Source organism: Theropithecus gelada, chromosome 2 (genome assembly GCF_003255815.1).
Source record: "Theropithecus gelada isolate Dixy chromosome 2, Tgel_1.0, whole genome shotgun sequence".
In the NCBI taxonomy this organism is placed as follows: domain Eukaryota; kingdom Metazoa; phylum Chordata; class Mammalia; order Primates; family Cercopithecidae; genus Theropithecus; species Theropithecus gelada.
The window spans coordinates 41,270,488-41,291,704 of record NC_037669.1 but is presented as its reverse complement, the minus strand read 5'-3'; the positions used below and the strand labels follow the sequence as shown (position 1 = coordinate 41,291,704).

General features: G+C 38.4%; 1 protein-coding gene across 1 annotated transcript in view; it reads left to right on the top strand.

The window, feature by feature from the left end:
- Positions 1-21,217, top strand: part of POLQ (DNA polymerase theta) — a 106,302-nt gene that overhangs the window by 66,395 nt on the left and 18,690 nt on the right. The window contains exons 20-25 of the mRNA XM_025376375.1: positions 1,695-1,888; positions 5,015-5,152; positions 6,346-6,520; positions 10,389-10,515; positions 11,183-11,304; positions 18,743-18,927. Of these exons, the coding sequence (XP_025232160.1) occupies positions 1,695-1,888; positions 5,015-5,152; positions 6,346-6,520; positions 10,389-10,515; positions 11,183-11,304; positions 18,743-18,927 (941 nt within the window). The remainder of the gene's footprint in view (positions 1-1,694; positions 1,889-5,014; positions 5,153-6,345; positions 6,521-10,388; positions 10,516-11,182; positions 11,305-18,742; positions 18,928-21,217) is intronic.

The window sequence follows — 21,217 nt, the reverse complement described above, 5'->3', positions numbered from 1 at the left end:
CTAGTCGTTATCTGCAATTTTGGGGATCTGAATTTGTTCTTGGTTGTTTCTTCTGAGTCCTATTCACATTTCTTTGCTGTCTTGTATTTTTCACATTTTTTGTGAGTTCATACAGGATTTATTATGATCAAGGATCCCTGCAGGACTTACGTGGGGAAATCTTCCCTTAGAAAGGTTTTGCTCCTGCCTCTGCTGGGTACCACACTACTCCGCATCCAAGGACCACAGTAACCTTTGAGAGTTTTGTTTCAGAACAGGAGTCTGAGACTCAGCTCCTCATCCTGTTGTTGTTTCAAGGATCCATATCCCCTTAACTTTTTTTGCTATGGGACTCCATTCCCATAATGACCTTGCTCCTTCCTAATGGCTATGGATGCAGTCTAGCTTCCTGCCAGTCTCACTTTGTGCTTCTCTGATTGTTCCTGTTTTGACCCAAGTTCATTATTTCTCTAGTCTCAAGTAACATGAATTTCTCCACTAGTTTCAGGCTTCTAAAGCCAGGCTCTGACAGCTTCGTACCTTCTGCAGGTGGTTAGAAGCCAGTAACTCTCATTTGTTTCTTTGCTTTTCATGGTGGTTATGGGTGTCCCTGGAGATTTCTCATGCTAATTGAGACCAGCAGTGCCTCAAATTATGTGCTTGTGTGGAGCTGGGAAGGGTGGGCCAGGGTTGCTCAGATTCCTAGTGACTCAATACTGGAAGCTGAATTGTTAGGGATTCTTTCTTAATGATTTAGGACAGCATTTCCTATAGTACATTCCATGGATGCTTACTTTTCAAGATGTTAAGAAGTATTATATGAAAAAAAGATTTAATGGTCAAATAAGTTTGGGACTTTCCCTTAAAATAAAATTAAATAGTTGTCTTTGCTTCAGGTCCTCTCAGGGCCTTTAATATATAAGTTAAGTCTGCCTTATCCAAAATGTGGGACCAGAAGTGTTTTTACATTTCAGATTTTTTTGGATTTTGGAATATTTGCATATACATAATGAGATATCTTGGGGATGAGACCCAAGTCTAAATGTAGAATTCATATATACCTATAGACATAGCCTAAAGATAATTTTATACAATGTAATAGTTTTGTGCACAAAATAAAATTTGTGTACACGGAACCATCAGAAAGCAAAGGTGTCACTGTCTCAGTCACTCATGTAGGCAGTCTGTGGTTGTCTGGCAGAAAAGAGATATTGAAACTGAATGGGGCAAGGAGGGACTTTTTTCCTTTAGAGACGCTGAATAAACTTTGTGTTGTACACCTGCATTTTGACTGTGCCCTGTCACATAAAGTCAGGTATGGACTGTCCTACTTGTGGTGTCATGTCAGTGCTCAGAAAGTTTCAGATTTTGGAGCATTTTGGATTTCAAAGTAAAGTTGATTGTTATGCTCCTGCTAGGAGTAGAAGCAGAAACATCTTTGGAGAAATATAGTCTCTTGTAATCCAGACTAGCCATAAGATTGCCAACTCTTCTACTCTCTGCAGAGACAAGGATAGTTGTCCAGTGCTAAACTAGCCTGTACTTTTCCACCTTTCATTGTTGGCTTGAGGATGCTGCTTGGGAGACTGGCTCCTGAAGGATACCTTGGTAGCGTTTCTGGATTTTTCTAGATGAATTCTGTGTAGTTTAAGTAAGGCTGCTAATCTAGCCACTTAGCCAATGAATTAACATTTCAATTTTCTTTTTTCTTCCAGATGTTTTCCATAAGGTGGAAATGCCCTCTCAGTACTGCTTGGCCTTGCTCGAACTAAATGGAATTGGCTTTAGTACTGCAGAATGTGAAAGTCAGAAACACATAATGCAAGCCAAGCTGGATGCAATTGAGACCCAGGCCTATCAACTAGCTGGCCACAGTTTTTCTTTCACCAGTTCAGATGACATCGCTGAGGTTGTATCATGGGGATAGGGATATAGATAAATAATTTTTAGAGTTAAAATGATTGTGGGGTGTGTGTGTGTGTGTGTGTGTGTGTGTGTGTGTGTATTTACCTGAACACTAAAGATCACGAAAATGAAACAGCCAGTTAACCAGATTGCTTTGGGGATATTCTAGCATCTAATTTGTAAATTATATCTGTATATTTTATACAGATTATAAATTATAATTATATACAGATATAAATTATATACAGATATAATTTACAAATAAAGGAAGGTAATAAAGAGGACTTCTAGAAAGTAAGCTCCTCAAGAAGGAGATTTGCCTGGAACAGAGGAGGGACTCACTAAGTATTTGTTGAAGAAATGATTGGTAGTGGTGGTTGCATGACAGCATAGCTATTTCTCCAGAAAGTTAGTCATTTCATGAGCCCTTACCCCTTCCTTGCTTGCCCTAACATCTTTCTATAGAATAGGAAACTGGACATTTTTCTGAAATTAAATGAAAAAGGGATTTTTGTGCTCATGAATTCTCATCATTTAACTCCCACTGATAAGGGAGAACATGCAGTATTTGATTTTCTGTTCCTTCGTTAACATATTTTAAAGAAAATGAGGAACTTGATTTCTCTTATTCATGTGTTGAATTCAGTGGTGCCCTTTTTTTTTATTTTTGGTATCTGCTTTTAAAGTCCCCAAGCCAATGCCTAGCTGACTGCACATAAAATTACATAGGGAACTTATAGAAAATATAGAATCTCTGTTTCAGCACAAGTAGGTTTGGGGCAAGGCAGGAATTGCTGCCCTTGTGATTCAGATGGGCCTGAAAGCATGTAAGCTACAGGTCTCAAGCAAACCCTGGACTAAGAGTAAAGGACCTTTGATATTATTGGCTTCTTCTTAGTCCTGCATGTCAAAATGGCAGTTACCTGGAAGGTAATTTGTATGAGAAGTTTCACAGTTAATTCTGAAAGCTTCACCAAAAAAAAAAAAAAAAGCTTAAGCTAAAGAACTTCTACATATATAACTTGAGATCTTTGTGTTGTCTTTATTCATAATGGGTCTCTCTTCCTGGGTTTGTTGCCTTATTGTTCCTTTAATAGTGTTTTATTTTTCCTATCCAGTTACTTGATTTTTTTCTCCCATACTGCCATTCGTGTACCCTTCGATACCTGTACTAGGGTTGCCTGATAAAATATGGCACATCCAGTTTCAATTTTGTATTTCATCCTGTCATTTTTGAAAACATGGATGAACCTGGAGGATGTTATGCTAAGTGAAATAAGCCAGTTAAAGAAAGATAAGTACCATATGTTTCAGATGATCTCACTATATGTGGAATCCAATGAAGTTGAACTCCTTGAAGTGGAAAGTGGAACAGTTGTTACCAGAGGCTGGGGAAGTAGGGAGTGGGGAAATGGGGAGTTGCTAATCAAAGGGTATAAAGTTTTAGATAGGGGAATGGGGAATTGTTTATCAAAGGGTACAAAGTTTCAGATAAACAAGAGGAATCGATTCTAAGATTTATTGTACACAGGGTGGCTATAGTCAATAATAATGTATTATATATTTCAAAGTAAGAGAGTAAATTTCAAATGTCTTACCATAAAAAAATGATAGGTCTAAGTGTGGTGATTAATATGTTAATCAGCTTAATTTAATCACACCACATTGTATACTTACATCAAAGCATCATCCTGTACCCCATGAATGTATACAACTATAATTTGTCAATAAAAAATTTTGAATGTCAGGTAAACAATGAATAACAATTTAGTATAAGTATGCCCCATGCAACTCAAATTTAACTGGGCATTTTGTAATTTTATTTGGTATGTGTGGCAACCCTAATCCCTATACATGCATATGTTCACATCTGTGTAACACAGTTCTTGGGCTAAGTAGTTACTGACATCTGCAGAAAGCCTCAGTACTTTTCATTCCTAAGACCCCAGTTGAAACTGGAACCAGATCATTATTTCTGTCATCATTAATATTCTAGGGAAGCACAGGGATTATCTTCCCTTCCATCCCTGGCCCAACTTGTGGGAAAAATTCTTGTGCTTACACAAATAGTTTCAATTTTTAGAATTATTACTGGGAAAATAATTCAAGGTTCATTAAAACCCACTCAAAATATATAAGTGAATGATTAGGTATAGTAGATAATGTTCTGAATTGCCCTAGTTTCATCCCCTCTAATCTGAGCTTGTGAGTGTTACAAGGAATCTTCCACCTTCTGCACAGCGTGGTCCTGGTGTCTTCAGTGGGTGCTGCCAGCCCTCTCTAGCATTCATTATTGCCACATTGTTTTGGCCACCTTCTCCTAACTTTTTGTGCCTAGGGACTGTCAGGGCCCAGCATTGTAGTGGTGGTACTAGATGACTTTTTAAACCCCTTCCTACTTTAGTGTTTTCTGATTTTTGTAGTGAGACAATAGCCATGTAAGCGTCCATGTTGATCTATGGGGCTTAACTGATTGAACAGGCTCATTTAGGAGAGCTCACAATTCTTATAGCAATAAGTCTCAATGTTAATAACTTGTTTGCCAGTTGCTCAGCACAGCGTGTATACATGCCTGTGTTCCTGACTGCTTAAAAGCTGGCTGGGTGTGGTGGCTCATGCCTATAATCCCAGCACTTTGGGAGGCCGAGGTGGGTGGATTGCTTGTGCTTAAGAGTTTGAGACCACCCTGGCCAGCATGGCGAAATCCTGTCTCTACCAAAGATACAAAAATTAGCCTGGCATGGTGGTGCACGCCAGTGGCCCCAGCTACTCGGGAAGCTGAGGTGGGAGGATCACTTGAGCTCAGCAAGTCAAGGCTATAGTGAGTTGTGATCACACCACTACACTCTGGCCTGGGTGACAGTGAGATCCTGTCTCAAGAAAAAAAAAAAAAAAGGCCTGTGTTAGTATTAATCTGATAGTGCCTAATTAGAATATGGATAGACTACCTGACATATACATTTTCATTGCCATCATTTATTAAATGTGGTAATTCCAAATTATCCGGAGAAACATTATTTCAATCCATGTTGAACCGTAGAGATTGTTTTCTAAAATAACTTAAAATATTTTCTAAATGATAGTCCTTGCAAGTTTCATTCTTGACTAAAGAGGCATTAATTTCTTGCAGGTTTTATTTTTGGAATTGAAGTTGCCCCCAAATGGAGAGATGAAAAACCAAGGCAGCAAGAAAACTCTGGGTTCCACCAGAAGAGGGAATGACAATGGACGCAAGCTAAGGCTGGGAAGACAGTTCAGCACTAGTAAGGTGCTCTTTGGGGCAGTCACAGAGCAGGGCAGAACCTAAACTGCTTTTAACATTTTGGTGTCTAGAAAGAATGCTGATGAAATCAAGATCTTAGCCTACCATTTGAATTTACCCAGATATAAATTAACACATTGGTTTGTGGTTTGGTAGCCCACAAATTCTGTGGAGATATTCCAGCATGGAAAATCTGAATCATAATCTAAGTTAGCAGTTGTGTCCTTCCTTCCTATCATTAACATGGTATAAAGGTTTATAAAGTTGAGCCACCATGCCTGGCTAATTTTTGTATTTTTAGTGGAGACAGGGTTTCACCATGTTGGCCAGGCTGGTCTTGAGCTCCTGACCTCAAGGGATCCTCCTGCCTCGGCCTCCCAGTGTGCTGGTATTACAGGCATGAGCCACTGCACCAGGCCCTGATTTAAGAATTTAATCTGTTAATTTCAAAGTAAAATTGTTAATCATAATCCATGGAAACTATATGCATTAGTGGGATGGAAGAAAGGGCTTAATTTTACTTTTTACTGATGTTTCAGGGGAAAAATAGGGTAGAAAATATAGCCATAGAGCTATCCAAGTTGCCCTTGTGTAGAATTGTGGTCCTTATACCGTTATCTATGATTTGTCTGCTCCTAGGAAGTTTCTTTAGCTCCAGGCTATAGCACATTTTTTAATTTAATCTCACTGGCCTTTTTACTCACAAGTTTCTGTTCCTTAATAGTTCACTGAAAGTCTATAGTATGAAAAATTCAAACTTTTAAAAATAAATGTCTCCTGATGACCTTCATATGGAAACCATATTAAGTATCCGGGCAAGCACAAAAACAACTGGTATACTTCCAGTCATGTGAGGAGTGAAGGAGGAAAATGCATAAAGAAAACAGATGATGTAAAATAAACTTTTGGTGGGGTGTGCGGAGTCAGTTACTTTGTTAGACTGACAATTCATTGATTTTTTTTGAAAAAGGTAGTTTTAAATTGATAGTGCTCAGTATTACCACATTTGCATTTTATAAACTATAGTTATAGTTTTATCAATATGGTGGTTTAAAAAAAAAACCCAAGTAAGAGTTTTGAGTTGTAGATATTACTCTCAAATTTAATTCTGAGATTGTATTATTTACAGAAAAGAGATTCTAACTTGCTATGGAATTTGGACAAGAATTCAATCTTACCTTATTATGTTTTTTTGGCAGGATGTTTTAAATAAATTAAAGGCATTACATCCTTTACCAGGTTTGATATTAGAATGGAGAAGAATCACTAATGCTATTACCAAAGTGGTCTTTCCCCTTCAGCGGGAAAAGCGTCTTAATCCTTTTCTTGGAATGGAAAGAATCTATCCTGTATCACAGTCGCACACTGCTACAGGTGATGAGAAATCTTAAGTATAAACAATATCCAATTTTGAAGTAAAAACATTTTCATATGCAATATTTCTTATGATGGCCAAGAATTCAAGTGTTAATCAAGGGGTTCAGTAAACTTTTACACCTATAAAATACATGCTTTTTCCAAAGCATAGATAGATACTACCTGGGTACAGAGATGAGTATTGGTTCCTGCTTTTATTTTTAGTTATTTATTTATTTTTTATTTTTTATTTTTTTTGAGACAGAGTTTCACTCTTGTTGCCCAGGCTGGAGTGTGGTGGCACGATCTTGGCTCTCTGCAACCTCCACCTCCCAGGTTCAAGTGATTCTCCTGCCTCAACCTCCCGAGTAGCTGGGAATACAGGCACACACCACCGCACCCTGCTAATTTTTGTGTTTTTAGTAGAGACGGGGTTTCGTCATGTTGCTCAGGCTGGTCTTGAACTCATGACCTCAGGTGATCCACCCGCCTCGGCCTCCCAAAGTGCTGGGATTACAGGAGTGAGCCACTTTACCCAGCCTGGTTCCTGCTTTTAAGTACTTGTATAGAGTAACTGGGATGTCTGGGGCAGTGCTTTCAGTGTGAGTATACACAGGAATTAAATATTTGAGTCAGTGGTCTTATCTGATTTCAGTCCCAGCTCTTTTTTGAGCCTCTTAAGATTTCTCCAAGTTGATCTCAGTAGGCCTCTGGGGCATCTGTATAAGTAAGTGTCTTATTTTACCCAAGCAGAAAAGAAAGCTGTAGAGTCCTTTGGTTATCTCATGGTCCTCTCGAGATAAGTAAGAGTGTAATCTTATGAAGAAAAATGTATTCTTTCTCTAGGCAATACAAAACTCTAAATATTTGCCAAATGTGATGTGTAGTGGAAGAAAGGGTGGCTTTAACTCATTCATAGAGGAGGCAGGCAGTTTAGAGTGGTGGTATAGAATGTGGGCTTTGACATCAGAAATCAGGGTTTGAATCCTGGTTCTGTGAATCTTTAGACAAGATACTTAACCTCTCAATGCCTAAGTTTTTTCATGTATAAAAGAAGGTAATGGGCCGGGCACAGTGGCTGCTGCCTGTAATCCCAGCGCTTTGGGAGGCCAAGACGGGAGGGTCACTTGAGCCCAGGAGTTTGAGCCTAGCCTGGGCAAGATAGTGAAACCATGTCTCTTTAGAAAGTTAAAAAATTAGCCATGCGTGTGGTATCTTGTGCCTGTAGTCCCAGCCACTTGGGAGGCTGAGATAGAAGGATTGCTTGAGCCTGGGAGGTCAAGGCTACAGTGAACTGTGATTGAGCCACTGAACTTCAGCCTGGGCAACAGAGTGAGACCTTGTCTCAGTCAATCAATAAATAAACCAATAAACAAATAAACAAGGTAATAACAGTCTTACCTCACCTGGTAATTCTGAGGATTAAATAGTTTCATAGATGTAGAGTATTTAGAATAGTGCATGGCTCCTAGAAAGCGCTCACTATCAGTTGCTGCTGTTACCTAGTGCGGAAGCTTCATGAGGCGCTGCTTTTCTCTACTTGCTTTATCCCTTGTTCTAAACTTTCTAAACTTGTCCCATCCTAGTGATGTCTTGCCCTGTTAGTATTTAAATTTCACTTTGAAACATACGCTAGGCCGGGCACGGTGGCTCACGCCTGTAATCCCAGCACTTTGGGAAGCCGAGGCGGGCAGATCATGAGGTCAGGAGATCGAGACCATCCTGACTAACATGGTGAAACCCTGTCTCTACTAAAAATACAAAAAATTAGTCCGGGCATGGTGGCAGGCACCTATAGTCCCAGCTACTCGGGAGGCTAAGGCAGGAGAATGGCGTGAACCCGGGAGGCGGAGCTTGCAGTGAGCCGAGATAGTGGCACTGCACCCCAGCCTGGGCGACAGAGCAAGACTCCATCTCAACAACAACAAAAAAAGGAAACATATGCTAATAATATAAACGTATGTAAAATAAAACCCTCCGGGATGAAAAGACAACATCAACCTAGAATTTTCTTTTTTAAATTTTTATTTATTATTTATTTATTTATTTATTTATTTATTTATTTTTGAGATGGAGTCTCGCTGTGTTGCCAGACTGGAGTGCAGTGGCGTGATCTCGGCTCACTGCAACCTCTGCCTCCTGGGTTCAAGCGATTCTCCTGCCTCAGCTAATTTTTATAATTTTAGTAGAGACAGGGTTTCGTTATGTTGGCCAGGATGGTCTCGATCTCTTGACCTCATAATCCACCCACCTCGGCCTCCCAAAGTGCAGGGATTATAGGCATGAGCCACAATGCCCAGCAACGTAGAATTTTCAATGGTGTTGCACATTTATTTGTTCTTTACAAAGCAGAAGGTAAAATCAGTAATAAGCCTTCTGCTTTGTTATTTGTTTGTAAAGAACAAATAAATATGCAACATTTATTTTGATTTTGTTACTGATTTAGTGAATTTAGAAATGTATTTTAATAATATTTTATAACTTTTATAATATTTAGAAATACAAGCTTAAGCATAGCAAAGCCATTTCATGAATATACTTCATGTCCATTAAGCTATATATTCATTCTTTGTAATTTATTTTTACCATTTTTTCGGTCTGCCAGTGTTGCCTCATTAATTCAACTAATAGACCAGAGTAGTGTGCTGAATATTAAGTGTTATAGAAAAGAAGACAATGTGTTGACGTAAAAAGAGCCTTGGGTGCCTTCCTCTGCTGTTTGTTAGCTTTGTAACACTGCACAGGCCATTTAATGACAACAATTATGTTAAAGGTTATCATTGATGGAGCACTTATTTTGTGCTAAAAGCTAAATGACAAATATATAATATCGGGATCATTCAGAAAAACAATGTCCAAGTCACTTAAAATGTCTGGTTTATCAGAAGACGATAGAGTTATACATAGCTAGTAGACAGCCTGTTACAATGAAGAGTGTGTCATAAAATAGTTTTAGTGTTACTGATAGTGTTATAAAAATCACAGTAACAAAATTACTCAAACTTTTTTGGAGTGATACTTAACATGTTTTCATGTTTTAGAGAAATTCAACCAATAAGTAAACAAAAGATGTAAAATATATTGGGAAATAAAGGTTTTATAAGCTTTTTTTTTTTTTTTTTTTTTTGAGACAGAGTCTCACTTTGTTGCCCAGGCTGGAGTACAGTGGCATGATCTCAGCTCACTGCAACCTCCACTTCCCAGGTTCAAGTGATTCTCCTGCCTCAGCCTCCCAAGTAGCTGAGGATTACAGGCACCCGCCACCATGCCCAGCTAATTTTTTTTGTTTTTAGTAGAGACAGGGTTTTACTGTGTTGGCCAGGCTTATAAGCATTTTTTAAAAAAACAGCTTTCTGTTCATTGGAAAATTTACTATTAACCACCTGATTCAAGTTTCACCTGATTCAGTACTTCTAGTCAGTACTATTGTTGATTCTCTTGATGAATGATAATGATGAAGAAAAACAGCCAGATGATGTCTGAAAGTGATGGGCTTTTTAGAAGCTTCAGTGGTTGTTTCTCCTAAGATCCATTTGATTAGCCTTTACTCACGAATCTGGCCGCTAACATGTTATAGGGCTGAAATCTGATACTCATTTTAGCATAGGAATAGTTCAGTTTATCAAATTACTTCTCATTGTGAGATTGTTTTCTGTGTAAAACATAGTATTGTAGCCAATTCATACATTCATATATTTTGGGATGGTCTTGTACTTATTTTATCATTGTTAGACACATGAACATGATGAAAAATATTTAAATGTAAATTTATTTCAGTTCAGCATTGATAGTCTGCATTTTTAAGATAATCCAGAAATGTGAATACTGTTAAAACAAATACCAGATTTTTTTTCTAATTTTATATCTTTATTCTGCTTGATTTTAGGACGAATAACCTTTACAGAACCAAATATTCAGAATGTGCCAAGAGATTTTGAAATCAAAATGCCAACACTAGTAGGAGAAAGCCCACCTTCTCAAGCTATAGGCAAAGGCCTACTTCCCATGGGCAGGTAGGCACTGTTTCTCTGTATCTGTATTAATAAACTTTTTTAAGTATGAATGGCTCAAAATAGCTTATTAGACAAATAAAATGAAATTAGCTTAATTTTATGTTTCAGACATACCCATTTCTGTCCTAGACCATTTTGAATTCTGAGTCCCATCTATAAAGAATCTAATTCATGCTTAATTGACTGTTTGCTAAAAAAAAGTTCTAATGTCTTTGTTAAGCTTTAAAATGAGTCTCAGATAAAGGTTTGTTTGTTTTTGTTTGTTTGTTTGTTTGAGATGGAGTCTTGCTCTCTTGCCCAGGCTGGAGTGCAGTGGCACGATCTCAGCTCACTGCAACCTCTACCTCCTGGGCTTGAGCAATCCTCCCACTTCAGCCCCCTGAGTAGCTGGGACCACAGGCGTGTGCCACCATGCCTAGTTAATTTTTGTAGAAACAAGGGTCTCACTTTGTTGCCCTGACTAGACCTGAACTCCTGGGCTCAAGCAGTCTGCTCGCCTTGTCTTCCCAAAGTGCTGGTATTACAGGTGTGAGCTACCACATCCAGCCCTCAGATAAGGGTTTTATTAAGTTTCTTAGATGGAAATACTGATGTTACTGAAAATCAGACCTTTTTCATATATTTGAGACTGCTTCATGTCTAACTGATGATGTTGTTTGCACCACAGAGGAAAAAGTAAGAAAGGTTGCAGCCTGAACCCTGGACGCCAGGCACAGATGGAGGAGAGAGCTGCAGACAGAGGAATGCCATTTTCAATTAGCATGCGACATGCCTTTGTGCCTTTCCCAGGTAAGGTGGCTGATAGCTTTGAAGCTTCTCATTGCTGTGAGAATGTTTTTCAAAGCATGGATAAAGCCTGAAATATGAGTGAGATTTAGAGCATGCATTGGTCCCTCCATCTTTCTGTCTACAGTGGAGCCTGCCTTTCTCCTTTGTCGTGCCAGGTTTATAGCCGTCATCGTCTCCATGATCTGCTCTGTGGAAAACTTTTTTTTTTTTTTTTGAGACGGAAAACTTTTATGGTGTGTGCTCAGCAGCAACAGTCTGCTGAAACCATGTTTTCTAACGTCATAAACTTCTTTGCAAAGTCCAGTTGATTTTGTCAGTCTTCATCCTCTTTAACTTGTTTACAGCATTTGTCACTGTTAATCAACTCCTCCTTCAATTTCTCTTCTGCCTTGACCTGTAAGGGCACAGTTTTTCTCTCCTTCTAACTTGTTTGCTTTTATGTTTTTTCTCTCTTTTTCTGCACTGCTGCTTCCTATTGCATGGGGTGGCCCCTAAAGCTATTCTCATTCTGCCTGACCTCTCCTCAGTACTCTAGTCGTAAACCTTTTGTTGTCAAGACATTTGGAAGTGATGATGTAACTTGCAGATCATCCCGACTGTTAGTATACATATTTGTTCTTTAATCTTTCACCAACTGGCAAGTCCTAGTGAGCACAATTAACCATCTGAATTTATTTAAATTCCATCAGAAGCTTTTTGCCAATGGTGAATTCAGACCTATGATGACATGCCCTGCTTGGCAATTTTTAGTTTTACTTATATCTAAACCATCAGCATACAAAATTCTATCAAAGTTATCCAAGGGAGTCCCCAGAAGGTCTGTGTGGTGTATTGTAATTTCTTTTTTTTTTTTTTTTGAGACAGACTTTTGCTCTTGTTACCCAGGCTGGAGTGCAATGGTGCGATCTTGGCTCACCACAACCTCCGCCTCCCAGCTTCAAGCGATTCTCCTGCGTCAGCCTCCCTAGTAGCTGGGATTACAAGCATGGGCCACCACACCCGACTAATTTTGTATTTTTAGTGGAGACGGGGTTTCTCCATGTTGGTCAGGCTGGTCTTGAACTCCCGACCTCAGGTGATCCACCTGCCTTGGCCTCCCAAAGTGCTGGGATTACAGGCGTGAGCCACCGCGCCCAGCCAAGGTGTATGGTAATTTCTTTCTTTCTTTTTTTTTTTTTTTGAGACCGAGTCTCACTCTCGCCCAGGCTGGAGTGCCACAGAGTTTTCTTAAAACTCATGAATCAGTTGTTGTTTTTTTTTTTTCCCCTGCAGCTTCCTCACCCCTCTCAGCCTTCATAGAAATTCTGGAGTAGGAAAATGCAATTGACGTGCTGAATAGTACATCAGAATCTCCTTGCTCTGGATTAGATGTTGGCTTAAGAGAATGTTGTGGCTGGTTTGATTTTTATTGTCCAGACCACTCAAATTTTCTCCATATTAGCAATAAGCCTGTTTTGCCTTCTTATCAGTTGTGTGTGCAGTGGAGTAACACTTTTAATTTCCTTCAAGAACTTTTCCTTTGCATTTACAACTTGGCTAACTGTGTGACAGAAGAGGCCTAGCTTTCAACCTATCTCAGCTTTTGACATGCCTTCCTCACTAAGCTTAATCAATTCTAGCTTTTTGGTTTAACACGAGAGATGTGACTTTCCCTTTCACTTGAACACATAGAGGCCATTGCCATTGTAGGGTGATTAATTAGCCTAATTTTAATATTGTATTTCAGGGAATAGGGAGTTCTGAGAGAGAGGGGAGAAAGGTAGGGGAACAGCCGGTCAGTGGAGTAGTTAGAACACACACAAAATTGATCAATGAAGTTCACTCTTACATGAGTGTGGTTCATGGGTTGTAATAACAATAATATCAAAGATCACCATAACAGATAATAATGAGAGGGTTTGAAATAATGTGGGCATTACTATTAATAAAATGTGCCACAGTGAACACATGCTGTTGGAAAAATGGTGCTGATACACTTGCTCCACTCAGAGTTGCTAAAAACCTTCAATTTCTTTAAAAAAGCAAAACACTGCAATATCTGTGAGGCATAATAAAGTCCAATTAGCAAGGTATGCTTGATTTTATAAAACTTATATTTTGAAAAAGTAGATCACATGCCCAAGTTGTTTCAAACATACTTGAAAGTATTTCTCACAAGGCGTGGTGGCTCACAGCTGGAATCCCAGCACTTTTGGAGGCCGAAGCAGGAAGATTGCTTGAGTCCAGGACTTCACGTCCAGCGTGGGCAACAAAGGGAGACCCCATCTTTACGGAAAGTCAAAGAATTAGCTAGGCATGGTGGTGCGCACCTGTAGTCCCAGCTACTGAGGAGGCTGAGGTGGGAATATCATGTCACTTGAGCCCAGAAGGATGCAGCTGCGGTGAGCCATGATCATGCCACTGCACTCCAGCCTAGGCGAAAGAGCAAGACCCTATCTTAAAAAAAAAAAAAAGAAAGAAAGAAAAAAAAAAATTCCAGTAACTGAATTGAGTACCAGAGACTCCTTTTTTTAAAAATTGCATCTGCATTGACAAAGCTGGTTCATCTTTTTTTTAGAAGTATTAATTTGACTTTGAAGCAGAAACATCCATTACAAAACAATGTCTATACAAGTTAAGTAAATTTACTCTTATGTTACTCATTATTACAAGTTGAGTTTCCCTTATCTCAAATCCTTGGGACCAAAAGTGTTTCAGATTTTGGAATATTTGCATATACATAATGTGATATCTTGGGGATGGGCTCCAAGTCATAACATGAAATTTATGTTTCATATACATCTTATAGACATAGCCTAAAGGTAATTTATACAATATTTTAAATTTTGTTCATGAAACAAAGTTATAACTTTGACCTGTTACAACAGGTCAGTTGTAGAACTTTCCACTTGTGGCATCATGCCAGTGCTCAGAAAGTTTTAGATTTTGGAACAGTTTGGATTTTGAATTTTCAGATTAGGGATGTGTACCTATAGTATGTCAAATTCAAAGGACTGTTACTTAAATAAAAAAGCGACTCTAAATTCATCAACATCAGAGCATTTTAAAAAATTTTTAATATTTTCAATTTATATAACATGTTGATTGTAATTAAACTATACTGCATATTGATTTATTCTTGAAAAATGCATAAAATTATCATTATTATTATTGTTGTTGTTATTGGTAGAGATGGGGGTCCTACTGTGTTACTCAGGCTGGTCTGGAACTCCTGGGCTCAAGTGATCCTCCAGCCTTGGCTTCCCAAATTATTGGGATTACAGGTGTGAGCCACCGCACCCCGCCCATTATTAATTGGTTTTATGAAAAGTTTTCATTTCCAAATAAATTCTCTTACCTGTCTAGCTAGATCAGAAGTACATTTTTCACTTTCTTGGAGCCTCGAATATATGCTGTGTGATATCAGTCAAAAAACATAAATCACATTGTTCTTTTTGTCTTTGATTACTGAATACTTGGCAAATGTTCTTTTGTTTCAAGAAAATATTGAATTGGAGTACAGTAAATCTTTGTAGGACTCTTTCATGAGTGAGCTTTGACAGAGTACACAAGATTGTTAAATTCATTGTCAGAAATTTTCAACAGTTCCTTAAGCTAGTGATGACTCAGCATTTGTACACATATATAAAATAATTTTAACTGTATTGTAACACTTTTGATGGTCTGATTTAGAAAACTGAATATAAATCTTTTGTTTTATATATATAGTAGAATGAAGAAATAGGGAAACATCATTCTCCTGTTTAAAATTCTAAAAAAATAGAGGTTTTTAATGACAAAGCTAGAGCATTGTCAGTATGATAAAAACCAATTTTTTCATATCTATTTAAAATTCTTCTTTGACAAATGTGAAAGATTCCAAAATATCTGTGTCACTGGTTTGATTTTGTAAGCTAATAAAATTTGGAAGTCCACTGAGACAAAGCCTATTCAGAATATTAATTAAGCAGTTTCTCTGTTATGGAACAATTTATCCAAAGCCAAAAAAGAAACACTTGCAATTTGATTGATCTACAATACTGTTAGGTTACCTATAGAATCTATGGGTAATTGTTTGGTGGTGTATTAGTCCGTTCTCATGCTGCTAATAAAGACCTACCTGAGACTGGGTAATTTACAAAGGAAGGAGGTTTGATGGACTCACAGTTCCCCATGGCTGGGGAGGCCTCACAATCATGGTGGAAGATGAAGGAAAAGCAAAGGGGCATCTTGACATCTTACATGGTGGCAGGCAAGAGCTTATACAGGGGAACTACCATTTATAAAACCATCAGATCTTGTGAGACTTACTACCATGAGAGCAGTATGGGAGAAACCAGCCACATGATTCAATTATCTTCACCTTGCCTCTTGACATGTGAGTTTTGTTACAATTCAAGGTGAGATTTGGATGGAGACATAGCCAAATCATATCAGGTGGGTTATTTGAAGATCTTTCGCTTTTTGTAAAATGTGATTGATTCTTGTTATTCATAGTAGTTGCATTCTACAAAGCCACAGTGAACACTAAATTAACAAATACTGAAGCATTGCTGCTAGTATGCGGACGTTATGGTTGCCACCTTGTTGAATCTTTGGATTTTGTAGTCTTCACTAATAGAATATAAAGTTGTCTTTTGTCAGACAATTTACTTTCACATTAGCTTGGTCATTTTGAGGCCTTTAAAGGTTTGCTAACAAATGTTTAGAGTAGCCTGCACTCTAGGGCTAGGTTATTCCTGTTCATAAGGTATGGCCTTTCTGGAGTCTGCTTGGTGCTAAAGTTGTTTAAACAAGATTTCTTCTCAGTCTTGTTACAGCTTGATCATTTCTTAGCATTCAAGAATATGTTGTTGAAGTAGTTGTTCAGCTGAAAGCTATGCAGTATTTGTTCTTCCTTTAGTAATATTTATTTCTTCAGTGTTTGTTCTTTGCCTGGTGCCCTGCACTTTCTCCCTGCACAACTTAATATTTGATCAAAAATCCAAGGAGATTCCTGTGCATATTTCTGGTGCTCCTTTTATGCACACCTTTTTTCTCTCCAAATTCCAGCTGCCTCAAAGCCCCAAACTCTAGACTCTGTTTCCTTAGTTGAGAGAGATAGAGTGCTGTGTTTCAGCTCCCTTTCCCTGCTACAGATTCTGGAAAATGCCTCCATTCAGATCCCTAAGACCTTTGTGTGGCTCACCTCATTTTCTACCCTTCTCAGTGATTATAGTTCTGCATGGCTTGTTGTCTAACATCTGAGAACTTTTCTCCTTATAATTTGTCCAATTTTATAGTTGTCTGTGGTAGGAAGTCCACCAAAGTTGTGGTCATTTACAGGTTGAGTATCCCTTATGTGAAATGCTTGGAACTAGAAGTGTTTTAGATTTAGACTTTTTTTTTTATTATTTGCACTATATTTACCAATTGAACATCTCTAATTCAAAAATCCACAATCTGAAATGCCCCAGTGAGCGTGGCGTTTGAGCTCTTGTTGGTGCTCAAAAGTTTTGGATTTTGAAGCATATTGGATTTTGGAATTTTGGATTAGGGATGCTCAACCTCTATTTTAAATTAGTATTTATCTCTGTTTTTGAATAGGTTATTAACATAGTTCAGAAATCAACATGATGTAAAAGATGTGTATTGGGAAGCTTTGCTTCCTTCCCTGTCATCTACACTATCCTTCCCAACTCTTATAGATTACTACATGTATGAGGTTTTTTATGTTTTCTGATGGTATTTTCTTCCTTCCCTGTCATCTACACTATCCTTCCCAGCTCTTACAGATTACTACATGTATGAGGTTTTTTATGTATTTACGGTATTTTCTTCCTTCCCTGTCATCTACACTATCCTTCCCAGCTCTTACAGATTACTACATGTATGAGGTATTTTATGTATTTTGACAGTATTTCTTTATGCAGATATAAGCAAATATGGGTATATAATCTTTTCTTTCCCTATTTTTACACAAAATTAGCATTCTGTATATACTATTGTGTACCTTGCTTTTTTCATGTAATGTTTCTTTTTTTGTTTGTTTTTTTTTTTTTTTTTGAGACGGAGTCTCACTCTGTCACCATACTGGAATGCAGTGGCAGGATCTCAGCTCATTGTAACCTCCAACTCCCTGGTTCAAGCAATTCTCCAGCCTCAGCCTCCCAAGTAGCTAGGATTACAGGCATGTGCCACCATGCCCAGCTAATTTTTGTATTTTTAGTAGAGACAGAGTTTCACCATGTTGACTAGGATGGTCTCGATCTCCTGACCTTGTGATCTGCCTGCCTTGGCCTCCTAAAGTGCTGGGATTACAGGCATGAGCCACTGTGCCCGGCTGTAATGTTTCTACACTAGAGACTTCTGCTTATCAATAAGGACATTTAAACAAAAACCAGTTTAAACTATGTGCAGGCAGTCTGTGCAGCAATCTGTGGGCTTGTTTGCTGAGTCATGGAGTAAAAACCTGTTTAATTTCAATAGATAGTGTTAAATTGCCAACTAATGGGGAGGAGATTACCATTTTACTTCTCGGTAACGATGTACGAGTGTTTTTCTCCTTAGCCTTGTCACAGAGTATTGTCTGACTTTTGTAATTTTTGCAATATAGGTGAAGAAAAATTGTTTCTTGCCATAGATTTTTCATTTCTCTTATGAAGTTGAGCATTCTTTAATATGTTTAAGGTTCTTTTGTTTTTAGTATGTCTGAACTTCTTATTTATAGTTTGTCTTTTCCTCCACAAGTAACAACTCTTCTTGTGAAATGGCAATGAGTCCTTTGTGATATCAGTTGCAAATATTTTTCTAATTTTTCTTTGACCCTGCTTTTATTTTTTAACTTTGTTTTTGTTTTGTCATGCATATCTAATCCTCCCATTTCTAATCTATAGGTAAATTATTTTAATCCTTTTAATAACTTGCTCACCTGTTGACCACTTGATTTTTTTCACTGAATGACTTTGTTATTGTCAAATCAGGGCACACATTTCTCTCCAGCCCACTTAACATTTGCACACATTGGACACCAGTTTTTTCATTAATTAATTCATTCAACAATCGTTTGTTAAGGGCCTATTATCTACCAGCAACTGTGCAAGGTTTTCTGTAGAATGAAAAGGAAAATTAAGCTTCCTATTCATAAGTACTCAGAGCAAAGTAAGAGAGGCACGAAAGCACCATTTTGGATTATGTGCCAGGTGCTGTAGGAACACTGAGGAACACACTCCACAGTGGGCAGATGTCCGGGTGGCTTTACCCATATTATATGTACTTGAAAGCTACATGGAAAAAAATGACCTAAGATACAGAGCCGAATTCCATCATGTTAAGAGGAAGGTTTTAACTTTTGGCATGTGATTTCAAAGTTCTAAGTTAGAACTAAATTTTTGTCATCCTGCTCAATTATATGATATAAAACTTGGATTGTGTGATACAGAACTTGATCCTAGCTTTTCTGAAATCACTTCTACTTCAGGTGGTTTAATACTGGCTGCTGACTACTCCCAGCTTGAACTGAGGATCTTGGCTCATTTATCCCATGATCGTCGTCTCATTCAAGTGTTAAACACTGGAGCTGATGTTTTCAGGAGCATTGCAGCAGAATGGAAGATGATTGAGCCACAGTCTGTTGGGGATGATCTGAGGCAGCAGGCAAAACAGGTGATTTTAGTGAACATGCTTAATATAAAGGAGAAGAATTTAGTGACTCAAAAAAATTTTAAAATGGTCTCAATTATTTGCAACTGAGAAACAGTTCCTCCAACTTTGGATCTTTCAAAGCACATTTCATCTGAGCTTATCTCATGGTATTCATTATATTTTCTTTTTTGGTGGCAGTAGAAAGAACCAAAAAGACTGAGATCTGAGGCTACTTCGTGTCAGGAAAACCATATGCATTTAAAGCCATTGTATGGCTGGTCACAGTGCCTGGTACTCAGTAGATGTCATTGTGGCAGTGGTGGTAAGAGTGTGTGTGTTAGTGTGCACCCGCATGTGTGCTCATGTGTATACTTAAAAAACATGTTTCTAAACCGGGTGCAGTGGCTCACGCCTGTAATCCCAGCACTTGGGAGGCTGAGGCAGGCAGATCACGAGGTCAGGAGATCGAGACCATTCTGGCTAACACGGTGAAACCCCGTCTCTACTAAAAATACAAAAACTTAGCCGGGCTTGGTGGCCGGCACCTGTAGTCCCAGCTACTCGGGGGGCTGAGGCAGGAGAATGGCCTGAACCCAGGAGACAGAGCTTGCAGTGAGCTGAGATAGCACCACTGCACTCCAGCCTGGGCGACAGAGCGAGACTCCATCTCAAAAAAAAAAAAAATCTTTCTAGTCTGTAAGTGTTCTGAGGTAAAGTTCCATATTTTCGTGTTTGTGTTTTCTTATAGCATCAAGCCATAGTGCTTTGTATAGAAGGTGGTCTCTAAATGTTTGTTGAAAAATATTGCTGACCTGTAGATTATAGTTAGTACCTGATAGCTTTTTAGCTCTTGAAGTTATTGGTTAGTTAATCCACTTATTAGGCAAAGAGTAAGTCAAAGGCCACATTTATGCCATTTCCTGGCCTGGATTAACACTGATACTTTCTTACCACATGACTCGTGGGAAATCGGATGCCATTTGCAAGACGGTAGGATTGCTAGCTGACGTAAATGCACATCACCGTACTCTGAGATCCTGCTGTTTTTGTGTTTTTGTTTCACATTTACACTTCTCAGAGCTGTAGGGTTTGTTTATTTATTTACTTACTTATTTATTTATTTATTTATTTTTTATGGAGAGGTGGGATCTCAATTTGTTGCCCAGGCTGGTCTTGAACTCGTGGCTTCAAGTGATCCTCCCACCTTGGCCTCTCAAAGTGCTGGGATCGCAGGCATGAGCCACGGCACCCAGCCTCACAGCTGTACTTCTTGACTGGCTCATCAAGCATGGAACACTTTCTCTAACCACCTGTTTAGCACCAACACTTGTTTCTTCCACTATTTAAAAAGCCAGCTCTGTCCTCTCTGTCTGTTTAATCCCCAGAGGCGTCCTGCATTTAGCAAGAATCAAACCCTAGGTAAAATAGATAATATTCCCATATTTAATTCTCATAACCCATGAGCTAGCTATTATTATTACCATCACCATTTTATAGAGGAGGAAACTGAAGCACAGAAAGTAATTTGCTTAAGGTCATGTAGCTATAAGTGGTAGAGCCAGAATAAATTCAGAATGCCAGAACTTGGGCACCCTGACTTCCTATCCAACACACTTCCCCGCCGGAGACAGCTGCTTCTATTTAATAGATTCTCACATGATTTAAGAGTGTTCATGCTATTCCAGTTTTTGTTTGTATCACCATGTACCGAACCACCTAATCCCTGAGCCTTGCTGAGATCTCAGACAGCACTAAGTAACATGAGTTAAAAAAACAACAGTAGTAACAACAAAACAAAACGTGAAAAAGAAAAAAAGGAAAGGAAAAAAGCCCTCTTTCAATATATTAAAAAACGTGGGGATAGGGGTAGACTTTAGCTAGCTTATGTTGAAAGTTTTTTTCGGAATTCTGATAATCATGCGAGTTATCTTTTTAGATTTTATTTAATGATATGTATACAGAGCTTGCTTTATGTCAGTTTCCTAAACAGTTATAAGTAAAACCTAACCATCCTTTAAACCCAACAATCCTATGGTATATATATTACTGTCTTCATTTTATAGATGAAGAAATTAAGGTACAAATTGGTTAAGTGACTTGTGCAAGATTATACATTTTGTGAATGATAGAGCTAGGCTTTGAACCCCGGCAGTCCTTATGATTAAATCAGACTTTCTTTAGTGGCCTATTTAGATCATTTCCCTTCACTACTCCCAAAATTTTCTTAGGTGTTTTTGTTTATATTTAAGTGAAACGAATTCTGCAGTTGTAGCATTTTAGGTGGCTGCGAGGTGAAGAGGATATTTTTTAC